At 35.4% G+C, this 19,090-nt stretch overlaps 1 protein-coding gene across 2 annotated transcripts; it reads left to right on the forward strand.

Moving 5' to 3' along the window:
* Positions 1 to 739: 739 nt before the first annotated feature.
* On the forward strand, positions 740 to 12,273 carry LOC140880232 (flap endonuclease 1). 2 transcript variants are annotated; one of them, XM_073284504.1, is made up of 18 exons: positions 740 to 864; positions 947 to 1,063; positions 1,544 to 1,602; positions 2,076 to 2,135; positions 2,231 to 2,284; positions 2,391 to 2,439; positions 2,576 to 2,623; positions 3,299 to 3,364; positions 3,571 to 3,621; positions 4,636 to 4,755; positions 4,920 to 5,004; positions 6,219 to 6,300; positions 10,332 to 10,443; positions 10,520 to 10,576; positions 10,713 to 10,759; positions 10,858 to 10,912; positions 11,479 to 11,666; positions 12,000 to 12,273. In XM_073284504.1, exons 1-17 carry the CDS (start codon positions 853 to 855, stop codon positions 11,650 to 11,652), a joined length of 1,248 nt encoding a protein of 415 aa, XP_073140605.1. In that variant the 5' UTR covers positions 740 to 852; the 3' UTR covers positions 11,653 to 11,666; positions 12,000 to 12,273. The 2 variants fall into 2 exon arrangements, with proteins under 2 accessions (XP_073140605.1, XP_073140607.1); XM_073284506.1 differs by lacking the exon at positions 11,479 to 11,666.
* Positions 12,274 to 19,090: the final 6,817 nt, after the last annotated feature.

A 19,090-nucleotide genomic window follows, 5' to 3' on the forward strand; every position in this document is an offset into this window, starting at 1 on the left:
TTAATCTATTTTAAATGAATAAATATTATATCCTTCAATTTGGGAAAGACTTGTCGGGTCGGCCATTCCCGCCACACAATTTAAGTGGGTTGGGTTGAAATTCTTTCAACCCAATTGAAGGAGGGCCTAGGCGGACCAACCTGCGTGAGTTGCACGCGGCGGGCGAACCCGCGGCGTGCTTGGAGAAAAATAATTTTATTATTTTTATTTTATGGTGATATATGTATTTTTTTTTAATGAAAGTTGCGAATTTTTTTTGTATTATTTTACTTTATATAAAAATTACATTTGTGAAATCAATAATTATAAATTTTATTAATATGTTTATATTAATATTAATATTTATATTTATTTAGGAAATTTATAATTAATTATAATGATTTTTATTTTTATTTGTAGTGTGCCAATCTGCGGGTCCGTCCACATAACCCACAACCAACCTTGGGTTGGGTTAATGATTTCCAGTCCGTCGAGATGATGGACCTGCCCGCCCTCAACCAGCCAAACGGTGTGTTTTTGGTGGGAGACCGCCCCACCACCCGTTTGTCCGCTCTAATAAATCAAGAATAAATAAATAAAAAATCTTTTACCCATTTTTTGTTTCCATTTAATTTAAAAATTTTTAAAAATATATATTATATAATACATATAGTACATATATAAATATATATTAAAAATTAAATTAAAATTAAAATTAAAATTTTAAAAAAAAACCGTAAACAAAAAAAAAAAAAAGAATTTCATACAAGGGGTCTTAAAATGGGGGGAAAAGGGTAAAGCCCTAGATCCTGGCGACGTGGATGTAATCATAGACAGTTTTGTGGCCGTTTTCTGCATTTCATTTCACTTCAAATGGGAATTAAGGTAATTATTTGGGCATTGTTCTATTGCTACTGATTTTTGTGCTCCGGGTGTTGAAAAAGTTGTTTTCCCTCTCAATTTCTAGGGGTTAACAAAGCTATTGGCGGACAATGCTCCGAAGGCATTGAAAGAGCAGAAATTCGAGAGCTATTTTGGCCGAAAAATCGCCATTGATGCCAGCATGAGCATCTACCAGTTCCTGGTCATTGTGCTTTCCTTTCTGTGTGAAACTGTGCCTGTGAATGCTTGTTGACAAATTAAAAAATCACTGTACGTTCCAAATGGATTTTTACCCGACACGAATCCAAAAAGTTGGTCTTTACATTGGTATACGCCTATAATAAGATTTTGACACAATGATCATTTATGAGATGAATATATTGCTCTAAATAATTAAATTGATATTTATGTTTGTGAATTTGAAGAACCTGTATTCTGTTTAGTGTGGTTTTAGATGTACTAGCTTGGGGAGGCGAGACAAATATTACATTTCTCAACAAATTAGAAATTACTTCTAAAAATTACCATTTAATCTCTGGTGGCGGACGAGCATCTTCCCTGCCAGTTATTTCTATGTGGATATGCGAGAGTAATGGCCAGATTATGATATTCGTGTCTCAAATATTGTTGTGATGAATGGAATTTCAGTGAATTGGATATTTATGGCCCTTTTTAATTGCAGATTGTTGTTGGCAGAGCTGGCAATGAAATGCTTACTAATGAAGCTGGTGAAGTTACAAGGTATTCAATCTCCATCACAAGCTGAATTTTGTCATGAGAACCAGCTATTATTAAATGTTTCGAGTTCATGATAAAACCTTGATTGATTGAGGTCAATGGTTACGACATTTTTCCTAATTTGGAATTTTAAAAGGAACGCCTATTCATCTATTTACTAAAGCTGACATTTCCCCCCCATATGTCAGAGTTCGGACAAGCCTATTGAGGTGAACATGTGGTCGTTTACTGTTGGTTTTCAGAAAAATTTAGCCAGTGACATTTTAGAACCCTGATGTCTGGCACTTGGGAAATCATTGTCTATGCAGAATATGATCCCGCCTTATACTTGTTTCATATTGTGTTTAAGAATATCTGATAAGTGTCCATAATTTTATGACTCTATGTTTATGAGTATTTGTTAATTGATTTCAGTTTTGACTTTTACCATCATCTTATGTTGGCATTTTTTTTGTGGTTGATTGGTGCTATTTTAGTCATTTGCAAGGGATGTTTTCGAGGACTATCCGACTTTTGGAAGCTGGAATAAAGCCAGTGTAATTACTTTTTCTTCAGTTTTCTATGTTTCTTATTTCTTCTGTGCTTATTTCACTTATTCCCTTGCCAAATCTGTCTGCACCTGCCATCTTAGCTATGTATTTGATGGAAAGCCCCCTGATTTGAAGAAAAAAGAGCTTGCAAAACGGTATTTGATGTTTCCATCTCTGTTCATTATTTGTCAACTTTTAAACTTTCAGTTGCTAAATTCAGTTTAACAACTTCTTATCGAGAATTTTGAATTGTGAATGTAGATTCTCTAAGAGAGAGGACGCGACTGAGGGCTTAAATATTGCTCTGGAGGTTGAATTATAGTGATTTTACAATCTCAAAGTTCATGTCTTTCTTCGTTCAAATAACATATCTGCTTTGTCTGTCCAATCCATATGACATAAATGTTGTCTTCCTTACAATATGTCTGCTGTTACCGTCATTGCAGACGGGGAACATGGAGGAAATAGAAAAATTCAGTAAAAGAACAGTTAAGGTGTGTACAATGCTTTCTGATTCTGTTTAAGTTGTTCCTTTAAGTTGCCAATCTTCTGTAAAATGGTTCTCACTTTTTGACATTATGTAATTGTTAAATAAATGTTATGCTCAATATTATCTGGGAGAAATTTCAAACAGCTTGTCGCAAAATAGAAAAAATGGATGGGTAAAAAGCAAAGTGCAATTGAAAATGTTTGTTGAGATTCTCTTGATAAAAGTGCTTTCTAAATACCAGATAACTCAACTGTAGAGTGTCATCTTTACATGAAATTAGGAGTTTGTCAAATAAAACTCTTGTTCATTTACTGGAATTTTACTCCACTTGGGGGCAGAGATCTTTTTATTTTTTAAACTAACTTTTTCTTTCTGGAAAACCAAATATTTTAGAACTGACTCAGTATAAAAACTTGTTAGTTCATTGCAAAGTGTTTTGTACAAGTATTTATGCGGATGGTGACAATCGATTCCATTTTTAATTGGTTTAAAAAATTATTCTTGACATAAACACTGAAATTTAACTCGTCCAGTATGTCTCGCAACCCTTTAGTGTTGTATTAGTCAATTTCTTGTCATTGCATATGCTGCATTTTGTTTTTCCCTTTTGGTTGCTAGAATAATTAAAAATTTTCAAGCTTTGGAAGCAACATGAGATATTGACTTTTTAGTTGCGCAGGTAACAAAGCAACACAATGATGACTGCAAAAAGCTTCTTAGACTTATGGGAGTGCCTGTCATCGAGGTGATGCCCTATGAATTTGATTTTTTAATTTTTTCATGCTTCCACAACACAACAACACACAAGCCTTTAACCTACTAAGATCTTCATGCTTCTAATTACATTATATCTCCGAGGCGTATTTTGTCTTGGTATATTTTCATAACCCTCTTTTGGAGACGGGTGTAATACTCTTCATGGAGATAACATTTTCTTGGTAACTTGATTAGGCTCCTTGTGAAGCAGAAGCAGAGTGTGCCGCACTTTGCAAAGAAGGCCAGGTATTTGTACTGCTATTAATCATAGTGTTTTCAAAATCGAACCAGACCGAACCGGCCGGTTCTCGACCGGAAACTTGTCACAGGTTCGGGCCAAAACCGCTCGAACCGGTCAAGAACCATAAAACCGGTTCAACCGGCTTTTTGAATTTTTTTATTTTTTTTGAATTTGAATAATTATTATTTTTATTTTATAAACCTTAAATTTAAAGTTTTATTATATATATACACGATTGTTTGGAATTTGTACTTCATGGAAAATATTATTTGAGTAAACCTAGTGTTTTTTTATTTAATTAATTTATTTTAAAAAAATATAACAATAATTGATATTTTGAATATATTTATATAATTGTTTTTAGTTTTCAAACTATGGTAAATATATATATTTTTTCGATATATTTCGATATATATACATATTTTAGTTTTTTAAAATAAAAATAAAATTTAAAATATATTATTTATTATATTATATAACGGTTTTCCGACCGTTCGGTTAAAACGGTCCAACCGGTTGGACCGTTTTTTAAGGTAGACCAGTTGGATCACCGGTTCAGTTGAGTAATCATATTATCTAATTGGACATACTATCCTAAAAATGCTTATAATGTCATGTCAACCGTTGCCATGTATTTAATCAAAGAAAATTGTTGATATTTCATCTCCATTGCCAAATTGTGGATATTTCATCTCCATTGCCAAATAGTAATTTCCTTTCTTTGCGAAAAACTGTAAAAAAAAAGAGAGAATTTTTATTAATTTGTGTATCCTTTACATTGGATGCAACTGTCTAAATACTTTACATTACAGATCAAATCCCAAGATTCTAGACGTAATCTATATTCATCTAGATTATAAATAAGTTAATCTTGATAACATTCAAACTGATCCTATATAAAAGATAAGATTTGAATTTATCTAATCTAAATATTTCTACAAAAACCTATCGTTCAAGAGTGTGGACTCATGCAAAATTCATATGGTCTAAAAGAATTTTGAACTTCATTTGTGCATTAGGTATATGCTGTTGCGTCTGAGGATATGGATTCTCTAACTTTCGGAGCTCCAAGGTTCCTTCGTCATTTAATGGATCCTAGCTCCAAGAAAATCCCAGTAATGGAATTTGAAGTCTCGAAGGTTGTAAGAAGTTGATTTTCTTTCTCAACTTTTTAGCGAATTTAGGGTTTTTTAAGCTAGTAAGTCTGATTTGATTTGAGTGTTGATCTAAATCTTGGTGGACCATTTGCTCTACCATTCGAAAATTTGTTTGGCCATATTCAGATTTGCCGTTATGTTAACAGGTTTTGGAGGAATTGAATCTGACAATGGATCAATTTATTGACCTTTGCATTCTTTGTGGTTGTGATTATTGTGATAGCATAAAAGGTAAAGTGATTTTTGTTTTTTCTTGTATTTTATGATATATGAATTTAGGAAACAAACCAACTTGTTTATCTCTACAGTAAGAAAATGAAAAAAATATGCATGTTTCTTTATGTTGTTAAAATAGACTATGTCTGAAGATTAGAGGTGTATGTTCTTTGTCTAAGTATGTTGAATATATTTCATTGATATCTGTATATTTCTATTTGTATCTGAATTCCATAAGTACTTTAATTTAATATGTAATGCTCGTGGCAGCAATATCCTGAATGTGTACCTCCTTTTCCTTAAAAATAAATGAAATAGACTATGTGTTAAATTTTGAAACATAAAATTTCATTATGAAATTTTAACATATTTGTTAAAGATGGTGGACTTGGACGTAACTCAACCATAAAAGTTAGCTCAAGGGCAAGGATTTTCCAAGTCTATATGTAAAACTCCCAAGAACTTTGTACAACCAATGTGGGACAACTAACATACCTCCTCACGCCCATGAATGAACAATTGGAGTGTGAAGACATTAACGGATGACCCAAATATGGGCAGTCCAACACTTAACAGTGGGCCTGTGCTCATCAACCAATGCAGGAAACGTAGGATATGGCAGAAAGTCATACAAAGCGTACATTTAAATAGCCAAAGATAATAGAATCAAATCCCCACAGATCAGGAACAAAATAATCTCTTTTCTAATATGCCAGATTTTATTCCATCAAATCTAATCTAAACTACTTTAAAAATATCTTATCATTGCCGGATTGAACTTTGAAGCCCTTTTTTTTGGCACGCTTCGCGCTTAATTAGCTTTTTTCGAACACTAGGCGTGTTACATTATCCCAATCAAATTGATATTTTGTCTCCTTAGGGAAATATGGTAAGATTTCATTATATTCTATTGTATTTGTGTTTTCAACCTTACAACAATGTTTAGGGGCCTTTTGATGATGATGCATGTTAATATATTTGGTCTGACCTTTTCCTGACTTTAATCGGCGGAGGCTTTCTACTGTTGTGCAAGTTTGGTCTCTTTCTTGCAACTTCTGTTTTTTCTCCATTTTGGGCTGTAAAATTTGTGTTTCAAGATAACATTTTCTGTAGCTTTTAAGCCTATGCTTCCTCATGGTAAAAGATTTAAATTCATTTTCCTAGTCTGCATCAAGTATTGAAGTTTCCTGTTGCTTAGATAATAGAATTTGAATTCTGCTGTTTCCCAGGTATTGGTGGAATGACAGCAATAAAATTGATTCGCCAGCATGGCTCAATCGAGAATATTCTGGAGAATATCAATAAAGAAAGGTGCTTTTAACTTTTATCATATGGTTGTTTCTCTATGCAATCAGTTCATTTTGTGGTGCGGTTCTTTTCTAAAGACTCAAAGAAACTAACGTCATTTTGATTATCAGAGATCACCTATTTGCACATGCATGAGATCACATAGGATGTCAATACCCGTAGGTAAGCGGTGAATCCCCGACTACAATGCATCGACTCCTATATGTTTCGACACAACACCCAACATTGCCACCTGATGACCCCAGTTGAGTCGGTAAACAAGTCAAAGTGAAGCTCTAGCATATAGAGTTTCCATGTCGTTCCGGGTCATAAGGACTAATGGTGTACAACCATAAACTATGACTATTCCACTCGATAAGTGATAAACACTTGGAAAGTCCTTTAGGGAGGGTTGTTCAGTGCACTCTACAAGGAGCACCTATTTGCATGCTTGGACATAACCATGTCCCTACCAATGAAACGTGGTACTCACATCGCAAATACTAGTCTCAAGCTCGAGCGACCGTTATCCTTCTTTGTGGCGGCTGAATCGACTAGGAACAGTTTAGAATATACAGTATTCCAAATATGAGTTTCATGATAGTCATCACATGACCATCTCATATTCTTTTTACTATTTGTATATTCAAGAGCTTTATCTATGCAGCTAGCATGTGTATCATATAAAGGTGTGCCAAATTAAATAATGTCAAATATTATTAAAATAAAGATTGTCATACAAGAGTTCTCTCAAGGACCATCGGCCAACACTTGGCTCGACGGGCACCTATTCTAACAATCTCCCACTTGCACTAGAGCCAACTACCCATATGATTCAAACCCATTGATTCGCGATGCATTTCAAATAATGGTCCTGGTAAAGGCTTAGCTAGTGGATCAGTAACATTATCTGCGGAGGCGACTCTGTCTAACGACACCTCTCCTCTTTCCACAATTTTCCGGATGATGTGGTATTTTCTTAGTACATGTTTGGATTTCTGATGAGACCTGGAGCAACTCCATTAGGGATAACTTCCAACTCTTGGACGAAATTCCTCATCCAAACACCCTCCTTTTGCTGCATCTGATGCAGCAATGTATTCGGTCTCAGTGGTGGAATCCGCATTGTTGTCTTGCTTGGAACTCTTCCAACAGACAGCAACACCATTGAGCATGAATACAAACCAAGAGGTTGACTTCAATTCATTGAAATCGCTTTGGAAGCTAAAGTCGGTATAACCTTTCAATTTTAGTTCTCCACCCCATAGACCAAAAACACATTCTTAGTCCTTCGTGGGATCGATTGATATCTACTTGCAACACTCAGTGCAATTGCCACGTCAAGATGTGTAGATATCATCGCATACATTATACTACCAATAGCAGATGCGTGTCATCGTCACTATCTCTGCATCAATCTTGGGAGACGTGGACTTGGATAGTGACACACCATGACACATTGATAGATGTCCTCTCCTGGACTCTTCCATCGAAAACCTCTTCACGATGGTATCAATGTATGTAGACTGGGTGAGACCAAGCAATCTTTTCGATATATCCCGATAGATTTGTATTCCCAATACAAAAAATGCTTCACCCAAGTGTTGCACTGACTTTCTTATACACACAGGGTTTCTCAGGATTCTTAGTAAAACCAAACTCTTTGATTGTACCGTCAAATCTGAGGTTCCAACTCCTAGATACCTGTTTGAGACCATAGATAGATCTTTGAAGTTTGCATACCTTATGCTCACTTCCGATAGATGTAAAGCTTTCAGGCTGAGACATGTAAATCTCTTCCTTAATATCCCCATTAAGAAAGACCATCTTCACATCCATCTGCCATATTTCATAGTCATACCATGCTGCTATGGCAAACAGTATCCTTATAGACTTGAACATTGCGACTGGAGAAAAAGTTTACTTAAAATCAACTCCTTGTCTTTGAATATAACCTTTTGCTACCAATCGCGCCTTGACGGTCACCACCTTCCCATCCGCCCCAAGTTTCTTTTTGTAAATCCATTTACACCCTATAGGAACAATTCCTTCAGGTGGATCTACAAGATTCCACACTTGGTTCGAACACATGGAATTAATCTCAGATTCCATAGCTTCAAGCCACTTGGATGAATCGGCATCAGATAACGCATTCTTGAAGGTCCTTGGGTCACATCCATGGTCAGACTCATCATGACCTTCTTCAAGAAGCAGACCATACCTCATAAGTGGTCTCGAGACCTTATCGGATCTCCTAGGAGCTTGTATCTCCTCTCTTGGCTGTTCGGGTATGGGCTCTACAACCGTGGGTGTTTCTCGAACCTCTTTGAGTTCTATCATCTCTCATTTTATATCCAATAGAAATTCCTTCTCCAAGAAGGTTGCATTCTTAGAAACAAACATCTTTGTTTTTTTGGGATGATAGAAATAATATCCAACCGAATTCCTTGGATATCCCACGAAGTAGCATAAAATGGATCGATCATCCAATTTATCTCTCACTGTCTGCTTCACATAAGCAGGGCACCCCCATATTCTAAGATAAGAATACTTAGGAGGCTTTCCCATCCATATCTCACATGGTGTTTTATCTTGCCTTTGAATGAACATTGTTCAACAACAGTGCCGCTGTTTCAAGCGCATATCCCCAAAAGGATGGCGGCAACTCCGTGAACCCCATCATAGACCGAACCATGTCCATCAAAGTCCGGTTACTACGTTCTGAAACACCATTCAACTGAGGTGTAGCAGACGGTGTCCACTGCGGGAGAATCCCTAAGATACTTTTGGAATTCAGCACTCAAGTACTCACTATCTCAGCAGCATGCTTTGCTCCCTCAAAACGCCTCTGCAGCTCATCATTCATAGAAGCCTGCATATAACATTTGACTTTCAATTCATGTTCACACCAATCCTTGTAAGTTTGTAGCTCCTCAGGGCTACATCCAGTCTGAGCCTCATCAGGGGGCGACTCATCAAGTGTATATGCAATCCTCTCCGAATTCAAGACGATTTTCAGATTTCATAGCCAATTGTGGTAATTCGGATCGGTCAGTACATGTTTGTCGACTATTGCAGATAACGGATTGTGAATTGATGACATGTCAAAAACTTTGTACTGAAAAATAATAACAGATAAATGTTAATGATTATTTTAAAATATTTAGTAAGATATAAAGTATGAACTTTAACTTTATAAATTTTTACTTTCACTGTTTTGACATTTTCACTACCCTCTAGTGAAAAACGGGAAACTTCTTTCCTCAGTAGGTACGTAAGGTCCAATTAGCCAATCATGATCCCGAATAATTTTAGCCAATCACAATTCCTAAAAGGTAGTTTTCAATTGCATCTCAATGCAACCCTTACGTAAACTTTTGTCTTACGTAAACAATCAAACATGTGATTTTAATTTTAATACTAATTACAAGACCAAGTGCCTTTCCTTTTATAATATATAGTTGATATGAATGATACAACCCAAAATCCAATATTCTTTGATTCATATAGTGGTTTAAGCATCACATTTAAATTGTTGTTCTGTCAGGTCAATGCTAAGGTTAATGTTTTTTAGGAGTAATAATGTCAATTTTAATCTTGTATGAATTGGGGTGTGACATTTTCAGTTTTGTATCTTTGGTTGAATCCTGCAACTATGTTCCGACTATCAATTTTATTATTCTCATCTAAAATCATGTAATTAAATGACTAATATCACTGTTAAATTTTATAATTACTTGGTTAAAAAAATCCCTTGTGGCATGTACTTGTGTTTAACGTAATTATAAAAAATTAATAATGATATTTTCTTTTGGAAGATAAATTAATAATAATATTAGTTATAATGTTATATAATGACATATTTTGACGATGACTAAAATTGCTTGTCTTAACATGGTTACGGAACTATAATTGATCCAGCCAAAATACAAAGCTAAACATGTCAATTCTCCGGTACATACATGACTAAAATCGATATTTTGCCTTTTTTCCCTTTTCAAACGAACAGATATTTCATTTCAAGATAGGGGAAATAATTTGCAGTGATGTTGCAGGTATCAAATACCAGATGATTGGCCATATCAAGAGGCTCGAACGCTTTTTAAAGAACCGTTGGTTATTACCGATGATCAACTTGAGCTCAAGTGGGCTGCTCCAGATGAACAAGTGATTGCTTTTCCACTTTTTTACACTTTTTCCGTTGAGGTAGTTTTTGGTCATTGCATTGTTTTTTCTTCTTCAGGGGTTGATAAGCTTTTTGGTTAATGAAAATGGGTTTAACGGTGACAGAGTAACTAAGGCATGTTTCCGAACTACTGCTGAAGTTTTTCCATGTGCACCCACACCTCACTCCAACTCACACACTCAAAATCAAATAAAATAATTATACAAGATCAAACTTTAAAGCTTATTGACTTTAAGTTTGATGAATTCAGGCAATAGAAAAGATCAAGGCTGCCAAAAACAAGTCTGCTCAGGGCCGGTATGAATCGATTGACCAAGTAAAATTGAATTAGAGTGTAATCATTCAGTCAAGCACCACTATCACATTAATATTTTTTATTTTTTGCCTCTGAACAGGTTAGAGTCATTCTTCAAACCAGTTTTTAGCACATCAGCACCCATTAAACGAAAGGTATGCTCTTTTGCTTGGAGTGAGACTCATTTATGTCTCAATGAGGGATTGAACATTTGAATAATATTAGTAAGTCTTAGATAATAACGTTATGATTAGGTGTTTCATGCTAGTTTCTCCTTATTTGGTAGGCATTTATATAAATTTGCCATTGTTTGGTAGATTTACCGGCTACATTCTACTGGTAAAATGTCTTTTGCTTCTACTCCAAATCTTTTGATGGTTGCTGACGATATTGTTGCTTGTGTTATTAAATTTAGCTTACACATATTTGTTTCTTCAATAGTGCCTAATCTACTTGTCTTATCGGAAATTACAAGCTTGCTTTTCATGCTCTACACATTCAATAGAAGCAATTTTTTTTCCTTCAGTTTTACTGCTGTTTGTGGGATTAATTTATTGCAGGTGTCTATTTACGAATGTTCTGTATTTCTTTGATCGCATATGCCTAGTTGGATTACTCACCTTTTAAGCACAAGCATATAATGAATAACTTGGAATACTTCAGGACCAAAACCTTACTCTTCTCTGATTAGTTGCCATATTTTTTTTATACTGACCAACAGGAAACCAAATATGTTATTGGGTTCTCAAAAAGAGTTGTGAAGCTTAGGATGTACTCTGGTGAAGTATCCTTCCCTTTCATGCCTAAGGCCTTCGGCAACATAAACCTGCCATTTCCTGATCTAGGCCCAAGGAAGTCCATGCTACCCTGTAGAAGCTTCTGCTTTGGCAGTTGAAGCTGAAAGCTGCAGTAAATCTAAGTCTCCAACATTTTATATTATCAAGTCCATTAAGAAAACAATGTCATAGGTGGCAGCATCCTGCATCCTGTGAAATAATCACTTTTGTTTCCATTAACGGTTTACTTGAAGCCAAAGTCTTTTGGTTAAAGGATGGAGAATAGCTCCAATAATTAACTGTGTACAAAGTGGTTAACCAATAAATCTCCATGTGATACTAGAATTCGTCTATGCTGGAGCATACATACCATTTGCTTGGAGTATTATTTGCTTTTACACCTAAAATTTATTTCTGGCCCATTGTAATTCTACAGCTTATTTTAATTTCTATAAATTAACTACAGGATACAGGTGGGAAGGCTCAAAAAGAATCTGCTAACAAGAAGGGAAAGACTGTTGGGGTTAAGAAGAAGAATTAGTTGAGATACAATAAGTCCCAAGTTTGGCAATTGGATATCTTGGATTAGATTATAGTAGTCTCTGCCACTTTTGATGTTTTAATGGATCATATAAGTTGTGTACCAATCGATGTTCTTGTAATTAATTCTTTATGAATTTGCATTTATCTTATAATCGAACTACTTTGGATAGTGAGACTACGGGATTTTTCACTGTTTACCGCCGAGTCCATTTTTTTTTATCGCGTTTAAGGTAATCGGGAGTGTATTCTGTTTCGTACCGAAGACAGGCCAAAGTCACGGGAGTAGTCATGTTCTCTTATAAAATTATTGTGTTTAAATAAACTTTCAATTTTTTATTTGTAGATTAACAAACATGTGGTACGTTATGACGGAATTTAATTGATGTTTTGATGAGTTTTTTTTATAAATATAATTTGAAATTAATTTTTAGTAAAACTTATGCAATATTTTTTTTTAAATAATATATTTAATAATTTTTTACATAGTTAAAATAATAAATTTTTTTTATCACAATCACTATTTATTTAATATTTTTTCAAATATTATCGAGAAACTATGTATACAAAAATTAGAATTTTACTAATTTTTTTTTTCTACGGTATCAATTTATTTATTTACGATTATTTAGATATTATGTCTTAATATAATTTATCTAATCTTTCTCGTTAAAATATATAATCTATTTAATCTATCTAATATAATAAATATTATGTACAAATTAAAATTTTAATAAAATCAATTTTTATGTATAAAATATAATATAAAAATATATCTAATTAAAATTTAAAATAAAATGTGTACTTTTTTTGTAATAAAGGGAAAATTGAACATTTTAAATATATGTCACTGGTAATTGGCCGAAATTCGGAGGGCATGTACCAATTAAGTCATTAACAAAAGTTCGTGTACTAAATTAATTTTTACTCATTTTAAAAAAGATCACACATATAATGAAAAAAAATCAACAAATATTAACTGAAATTGTAAAAACGTTATTATCATAATAAACAAATAAATTATACTCATATAATTAAAAAAATATTATTATCATATTAAACAAATAAACGATAATAACATAACCAAGAATCACAATCATTAATTAAATAACGTACATATTTTTTTTTAAAGAAAATAACGTACATAATTAACTTGAATAATGGTAATAATATCTAAATATTCACTCAACTTAATATTTTCTTATATAAATGTACCTCGATTTGAAGATTCGAACCAAATTTACCTGCAAAACAACAACATAAACAACAATTTTTATTTGCAAAAATATAACATAAACAACAATTTGTATAAGTTGTGTTTACTTAATGAGATTAATTATATATAGATAAATAATACTAAGACTATTAAACTAATTTTATAGGATGTTGAATAATGATACATAATGTAACGTCCTAAATTTATCCTAATTGACTTTATTTGAGATAATCGGAGATTACAGAGTTAAAGAGCTGACTTGATTTTGATCAGAGTCTATTTTGCAAATTTTGGATTTTTCAGGGACTAAAATGCAAAATTGGGATTTGTTAGATATTTAAGAAGGCTTTGACTTCTTCTCCTTCATTTCCTCCCCCCTCCAAGTCGGTTTCCTCCATTAGAGACGCCTCCCAAGCTTCTCCAAGCTTGTTGGTTTTATTCTTGATTAGATGATTAGAATCGAGGTCTTACATTAAGTGGTATCAGAGCCATAAGTTCTTGGTTGAACTAGAAGTGAGCGGGGTAGATTGAGTTCGCTTGAATTGGCTCATCGCATGTGATTGAGTTATTTATTGATTATTTAAATTTCATGCGAGCATGCTTTATTATTTGAGAATTAATTGAATTACATGATTATGTGATTTTAATTATAAAGCATGGACTACTTGAGATATAACTGTTTTTGTTTATCGACTTGTATCCGAAATTCTGAGAGGCTGAAAAGGGCACCGATTTGTAGCAATGGAGATATCTTGTGTCCTAACCTTTGATTATCAGATGGGTCCTCGTCGAGTTATTAACATAAACCCACCGCCAGTTACTCCTCTGAACGAGCAAGCTAGTACCGAAACTGTTCAGATGGATGCCACAACGACGCCTATGGAAACCTTACTGAAGAGGTTTCAGTCGTTTAACCCGCCTTTGTTGCAGGGTACAGAGAATCCGGTTGACTGTGAGAGCTGGTTGGACGACATTGATTAATTGTTCGATTCCCTTGACTATTCTGATGACCGCAGAACCAGGTTGGTTATTCATTAGCTTCGGGTGTTGCTAAAAACTGGTGGATCACGACGAAGAGAGACATGGAAAACCGAGGCACAACTATTAACTGGAATCTTTTCAAATCTTAGTTTTATAAGCGGTTTTTCTCAGTTTCGTACCGAAAAGACAAGGGAGCCGAGTTTGCCAATCTGAGGCAGGAAAATCTGAATATTGAGGAGTATGTAGCCAAGTTTGATAGTTTGCTGAGATTTGCACCGCACATTGCCGACAACGAAGAAGCAAAAGCTGATCAGTTCATTAATGGTTTGAACCCTGATATCTTCACGTTGGTAAACACTGCTAGGCCTGATAATTTTGCGGATGCCATGAATCATGCAAAAGGAGGTGAAGCAGGTTTGTGGAGACAGAGAGGAGCTCCAGTTGTACCTCAGCAGCCTAGTCAGTCTCAGAACCAACCACCTCAGTACCAAAATCAATCTTTTCAATTTCAGAATCATCCACCGAGTTCTGAGGGTGGTAGCAGTGGAGGTAATAGGAAGGATTACTATCATCCGAAGGGGAAGCAGTTTAAGAAGCACAGAAGCAGTTCTTCGAGCTCTAGTGGCTCGAGGCAGTTCGGATCGGGACAGAGTTTGAGTCAGTCAGGCATGTCTTGTGCCAATTGCGGAGGTCGTCACTCCAGTGATCAGTGTAGAGATATTTTTGGAAGTTGCTATATCTGTAACCAGGCGGGGCACTTAGCCAGATCGTGTCCTCAGCGGGGCTCTGAGCAAGCACATAGTGGAAGTACTTCGAGACAGACAGCTCAGCCTCAGCGGCAAGCATCTACGGTCCATTCTTTCCAACCTCAGCAGCAGAATAGACAGGAAGGTAGCCAGCATGCGAACCAACCTCCCAGACAGCAGACACGAGTCTTTGATCTGACCGAGGATCAGACTCGGGCTGCACCCAATAATGACATATCAGGTAAGCGTTCAATTTGGGTTTATCTGCTCTTTTTGGACTGATAGATACTGGTGAGTCTCTTGCCTTCTTATTGAAGAATCTGTTTAATGTTTATCGTGCCTCTAAATATTTTTTTCGGGTCGTTCGAATTGACGGACACTCCTGTAGTGTTGTTAATTTTTCTATTAACCGGATCTTTCAAAAGTATTAGTTGAAGCTAGGGATTTTTATCGATGACTTGCTGGTCTTTTTGGAATGAGAATTGCACTGATCATACAAAGCTTTTGAGAATCGTTTTACAAGTTTGTGTGCCGAGCAGTTGTAAGTTATTCTTCGATGTCTGAATTCTGTTTGGATCGAGTTGTCTTCCTCGATTTTATGATCTGGTGATGGAATTTCTGTCGATCAGCGCTCCAGTATACTGATTTTCGGTACTGATGATCTTTCAGTACTTGGCATTTCTTCTTATCGAGATTTTGGATATACTCTTATTCAGAGGAATCGCGCTCTCGTCTAGATATCGAGGCAACTGAAAACGCTTGAGACTCAATGTATGTTTCTGGACTTGAGCTCGCAGCAATCTTATTGATTGGGAGATTTAGAATATTTTCCTTACGAGGAGATTTCCGCGATCTGTCTTATCTTCTAAGCCAAGGATTTGTTCTTATTTTATCTACTATCTGAGTTTGATTGTCCGATTGATGAATCTGCTACCGTATTCCGTACAGAATGACTTTCAGTCAGGACCAGAGGATTGATATTTTGTCGAAGGTCGTCAGATGTCATGTTTTGCCAAATTCTGTCAGTTTAGACAGAGATCCTTGATGCACTCGTTCTTTCGGCATAGACTTCGAAGAGACATTGTTGTTTGATTACAACATATTTTATTTTATTATCCTCAGAACGACGGACAGGCATATCAGATGAGACAAACGTTAGAGGAGGTGCCATGAGTTGTGGTGCTCCACTTAGCACTAGCTGGCAGAATCCTTGATTCTTGTGGAGACTTCGTACAACGACAACTATTTGATGAATTTTGAAGGCACTTTTTAAGAGTTGTACAAGAAGAGAGGAAGATCTCCGTTAATTCGAGATGATTTTATTTGTCACATGAGTTGGAATAAGAGAAGATTCGATTTGTGACTAAGAATAGAAGGATTTTCTGACGAGAATGAGACGACTTTCGATATACGAACGGAGTATTGCTGAATTAACCGACCAGAGTTTCTATGTTCTTTAATTGCTGAGATACCGAATTGCTTGAGACGAATGATTTAGAGTTTCGACTAGAATTAAAAGAAGCTTCGAGACTAACCGAATTCAGTTTTTGATAGTGCAGTGATGGTGTTTTGGACTTGAAGGAGTATTTGAGAGACAGAGTTCGAATTGGAGCAGAATTTTTGGACTTATTTTGAGGAGTGAATTCTTATTGCAGTCTTTTGAGTCTATCTCGTCCTTGTGTTGGAACCATATTTGATTTCGAGGACGAAATCTCTTCTTAGAGGGGGAGAATTGTAACGTCCTAAATTTATCTTAATTGACTTTATCTGAGATAATCGGAGATTACAGAGTTCAAGAGCCGACTTGATTTTGATCAGGGTCTATTTTGAAAATTTCGCATTTTAGTCAATTTTAATGCCCTAAATTTATCTTAATTGACTTTATTTGAGATAATCGGAGATTACAGAGTTCAAGATCCGACTTGATTTTGATCAGGGTCTATTTTTCAAATTTCGGATTTTTCAAGGACTAAAATGCAAAATTGGGATTTGTTAGATATTTAAGAAGGCTTTGACTTCTTCTCCTTCATTTTCTTCCCCCTACAAGTCGGTTTCCTCCATTAGAGATGCCTCTCAAGCTTCTCCAAACTTTGTGTTTCAGTTTCTACTCGATCCATCCGTTAGAATTTATTTCTGAAGGCAGATTAGCGATCCCGGCTGCGAGAGCTTCGTTCTATAGTAAGTATTTCTAGGATAAGTTGTACTTCAATTTATGGATGTTGTAATAATCGAATGAATTTCGGTTATGTTGTTCTTGAGCTAGCTCTTATCTTTTATTCTCTGTCAGATCGGAATTAGAGCGTCGTTCGGATTTGTATGAATTTTTTTATGATTTTCGAGAATTGGAGTTTTGAGATTTGATGGGTTTGAGTTTTCATTGTTGTTTTAGCCTTTCTTTGATTTGTTTTCAATCCTGTACTACTGTTTGCGTTTCCGATTTGATCAGTTTATAATCGTTATGCCGCCGGTTTGAATTTGGGATTTTTGAACCGTTTGAGTTGATGAACTTTGGCTATTGAGTTTGTTCATCGCTGTTGTTCTTATTTTGCCTCCGTACAGATTCGTTAGAAGGCCGTTGAGTTGTGAGGTTTCAGGAGTTGAATCATTTTGAATATTAAAGCCGGTATAGTATCGATTTCTTATTATCGATTGAGGAAGTTTGAATGAGTTTTGAATGAGTAATTTGTTTTTTTACTGAGTTGAAGCTTGTGAAGCATCAAAAGAGGTATAAGACGACTTAGACTGGAATGGAACGAGTGACTCGAATCCAACTTGATTCGAGTGTTCCGAAGAAATTACATACTTGCATGTTAATTGACTTACTTGAATTTATTGAATGAGTTATGATTTGCATTGCATTCATATTGAGACAAATGATTCAGTTCATTTTGAATTAGACGTTCTGAGAATTATAGTAAAGGGCATTGGTAGGCGAGTTACTATAATGACCGACTTAACTCTCTATAGTTGCTTCAGAGTCTAGAGGATTGAAATATGCACTATCCATCTCGAGGGGAGGGTCGGTGTGATTTGTATGATATTTCATCCTCGGGATCCCAATAGAGAAAGAGAATAATCGGAGTACCTTTCGATTATCCAGACTTGATAATCCCGGATTTTAAAGACATGCATTTCATTTTAGATTCCTCTTGAATTGCTTTGTTGATAATTGAATATCATGAGTTGATGTATTAATTGATATTGCATGTTTGTTGCTTATACTGGGAATATTATTCTCACCGGTTTATCCGGCTGTTGTCTTGTCTTGTATGTGTTCTTGGTGACAGATGGGGCAGGACCGAGTCAGAGATCGCATGGCTATGTGGTCAAGTTGATAGAGTGAGTCCTTGGTGTTATAGAAGCCGAATGAGTAGTTCGAACTTGTGTTGTATTTGGATCTGTAATAGCTAGAACTGATGCATGTTCTACTTTTGAGGAATTGTATAATCTCTAGAACTACCATGTATTGTATTTTGAATGTCGTTTTTTGATTGAGTATGCATGTTGAGATTGAAGAATGGAAGAATGCATGCCTTAGATTAATTCTGGAATTTTGTGCAAAGGGGCGCGCTCGATCGGGTGAGTTCAACCGATCGAGCGCAAGCCTCATTTATTCAGAGGCAGTGAGTTGGAATTTTGCTGCCGCTCGATCGGTTGAGTTCAACCAATCGAGGGAGAGCCTTGTGTTAAGGGTGAGGCCCATTAAAGAATCCCACATCGGAAGTTTGAAGAAAGAAGAATGAAGGATCTACTATAAATAGAGATCCCTTATTTCAGTTATTATATCTCATTCTTCTCTTTTGTATTGACAGTAGAGAAGAAAATAAAGAGTAGAAAAAAAGAGTTGTTCTTTTTTTCGGTGATCTCTTGTGTGAGTTAGAGAAATATTTTCTCGGTAATACTCGAGGTTTGAGTGTGAAGAGATATAGTGTTTTGTATACACTTGTAATATTTCTTCGGTAATAAAGATTTGCAGAAGCTCCGTGGATGTATCCTATATTGGGTGAACCACGTAAATCTTTGGTGTTCTTGAAGTTTATTTGATTCCGCAATTTCTATTATCGTCATGTTCGC

Source organism: Henckelia pumila, chromosome 2 (assembly GCF_033568475.1).
Source record: "Henckelia pumila isolate YLH828 chromosome 2, ASM3356847v2, whole genome shotgun sequence".
Lineage (NCBI taxonomy): Eukaryota > Viridiplantae > Streptophyta > Magnoliopsida > Lamiales > Gesneriaceae > Henckelia > Henckelia pumila.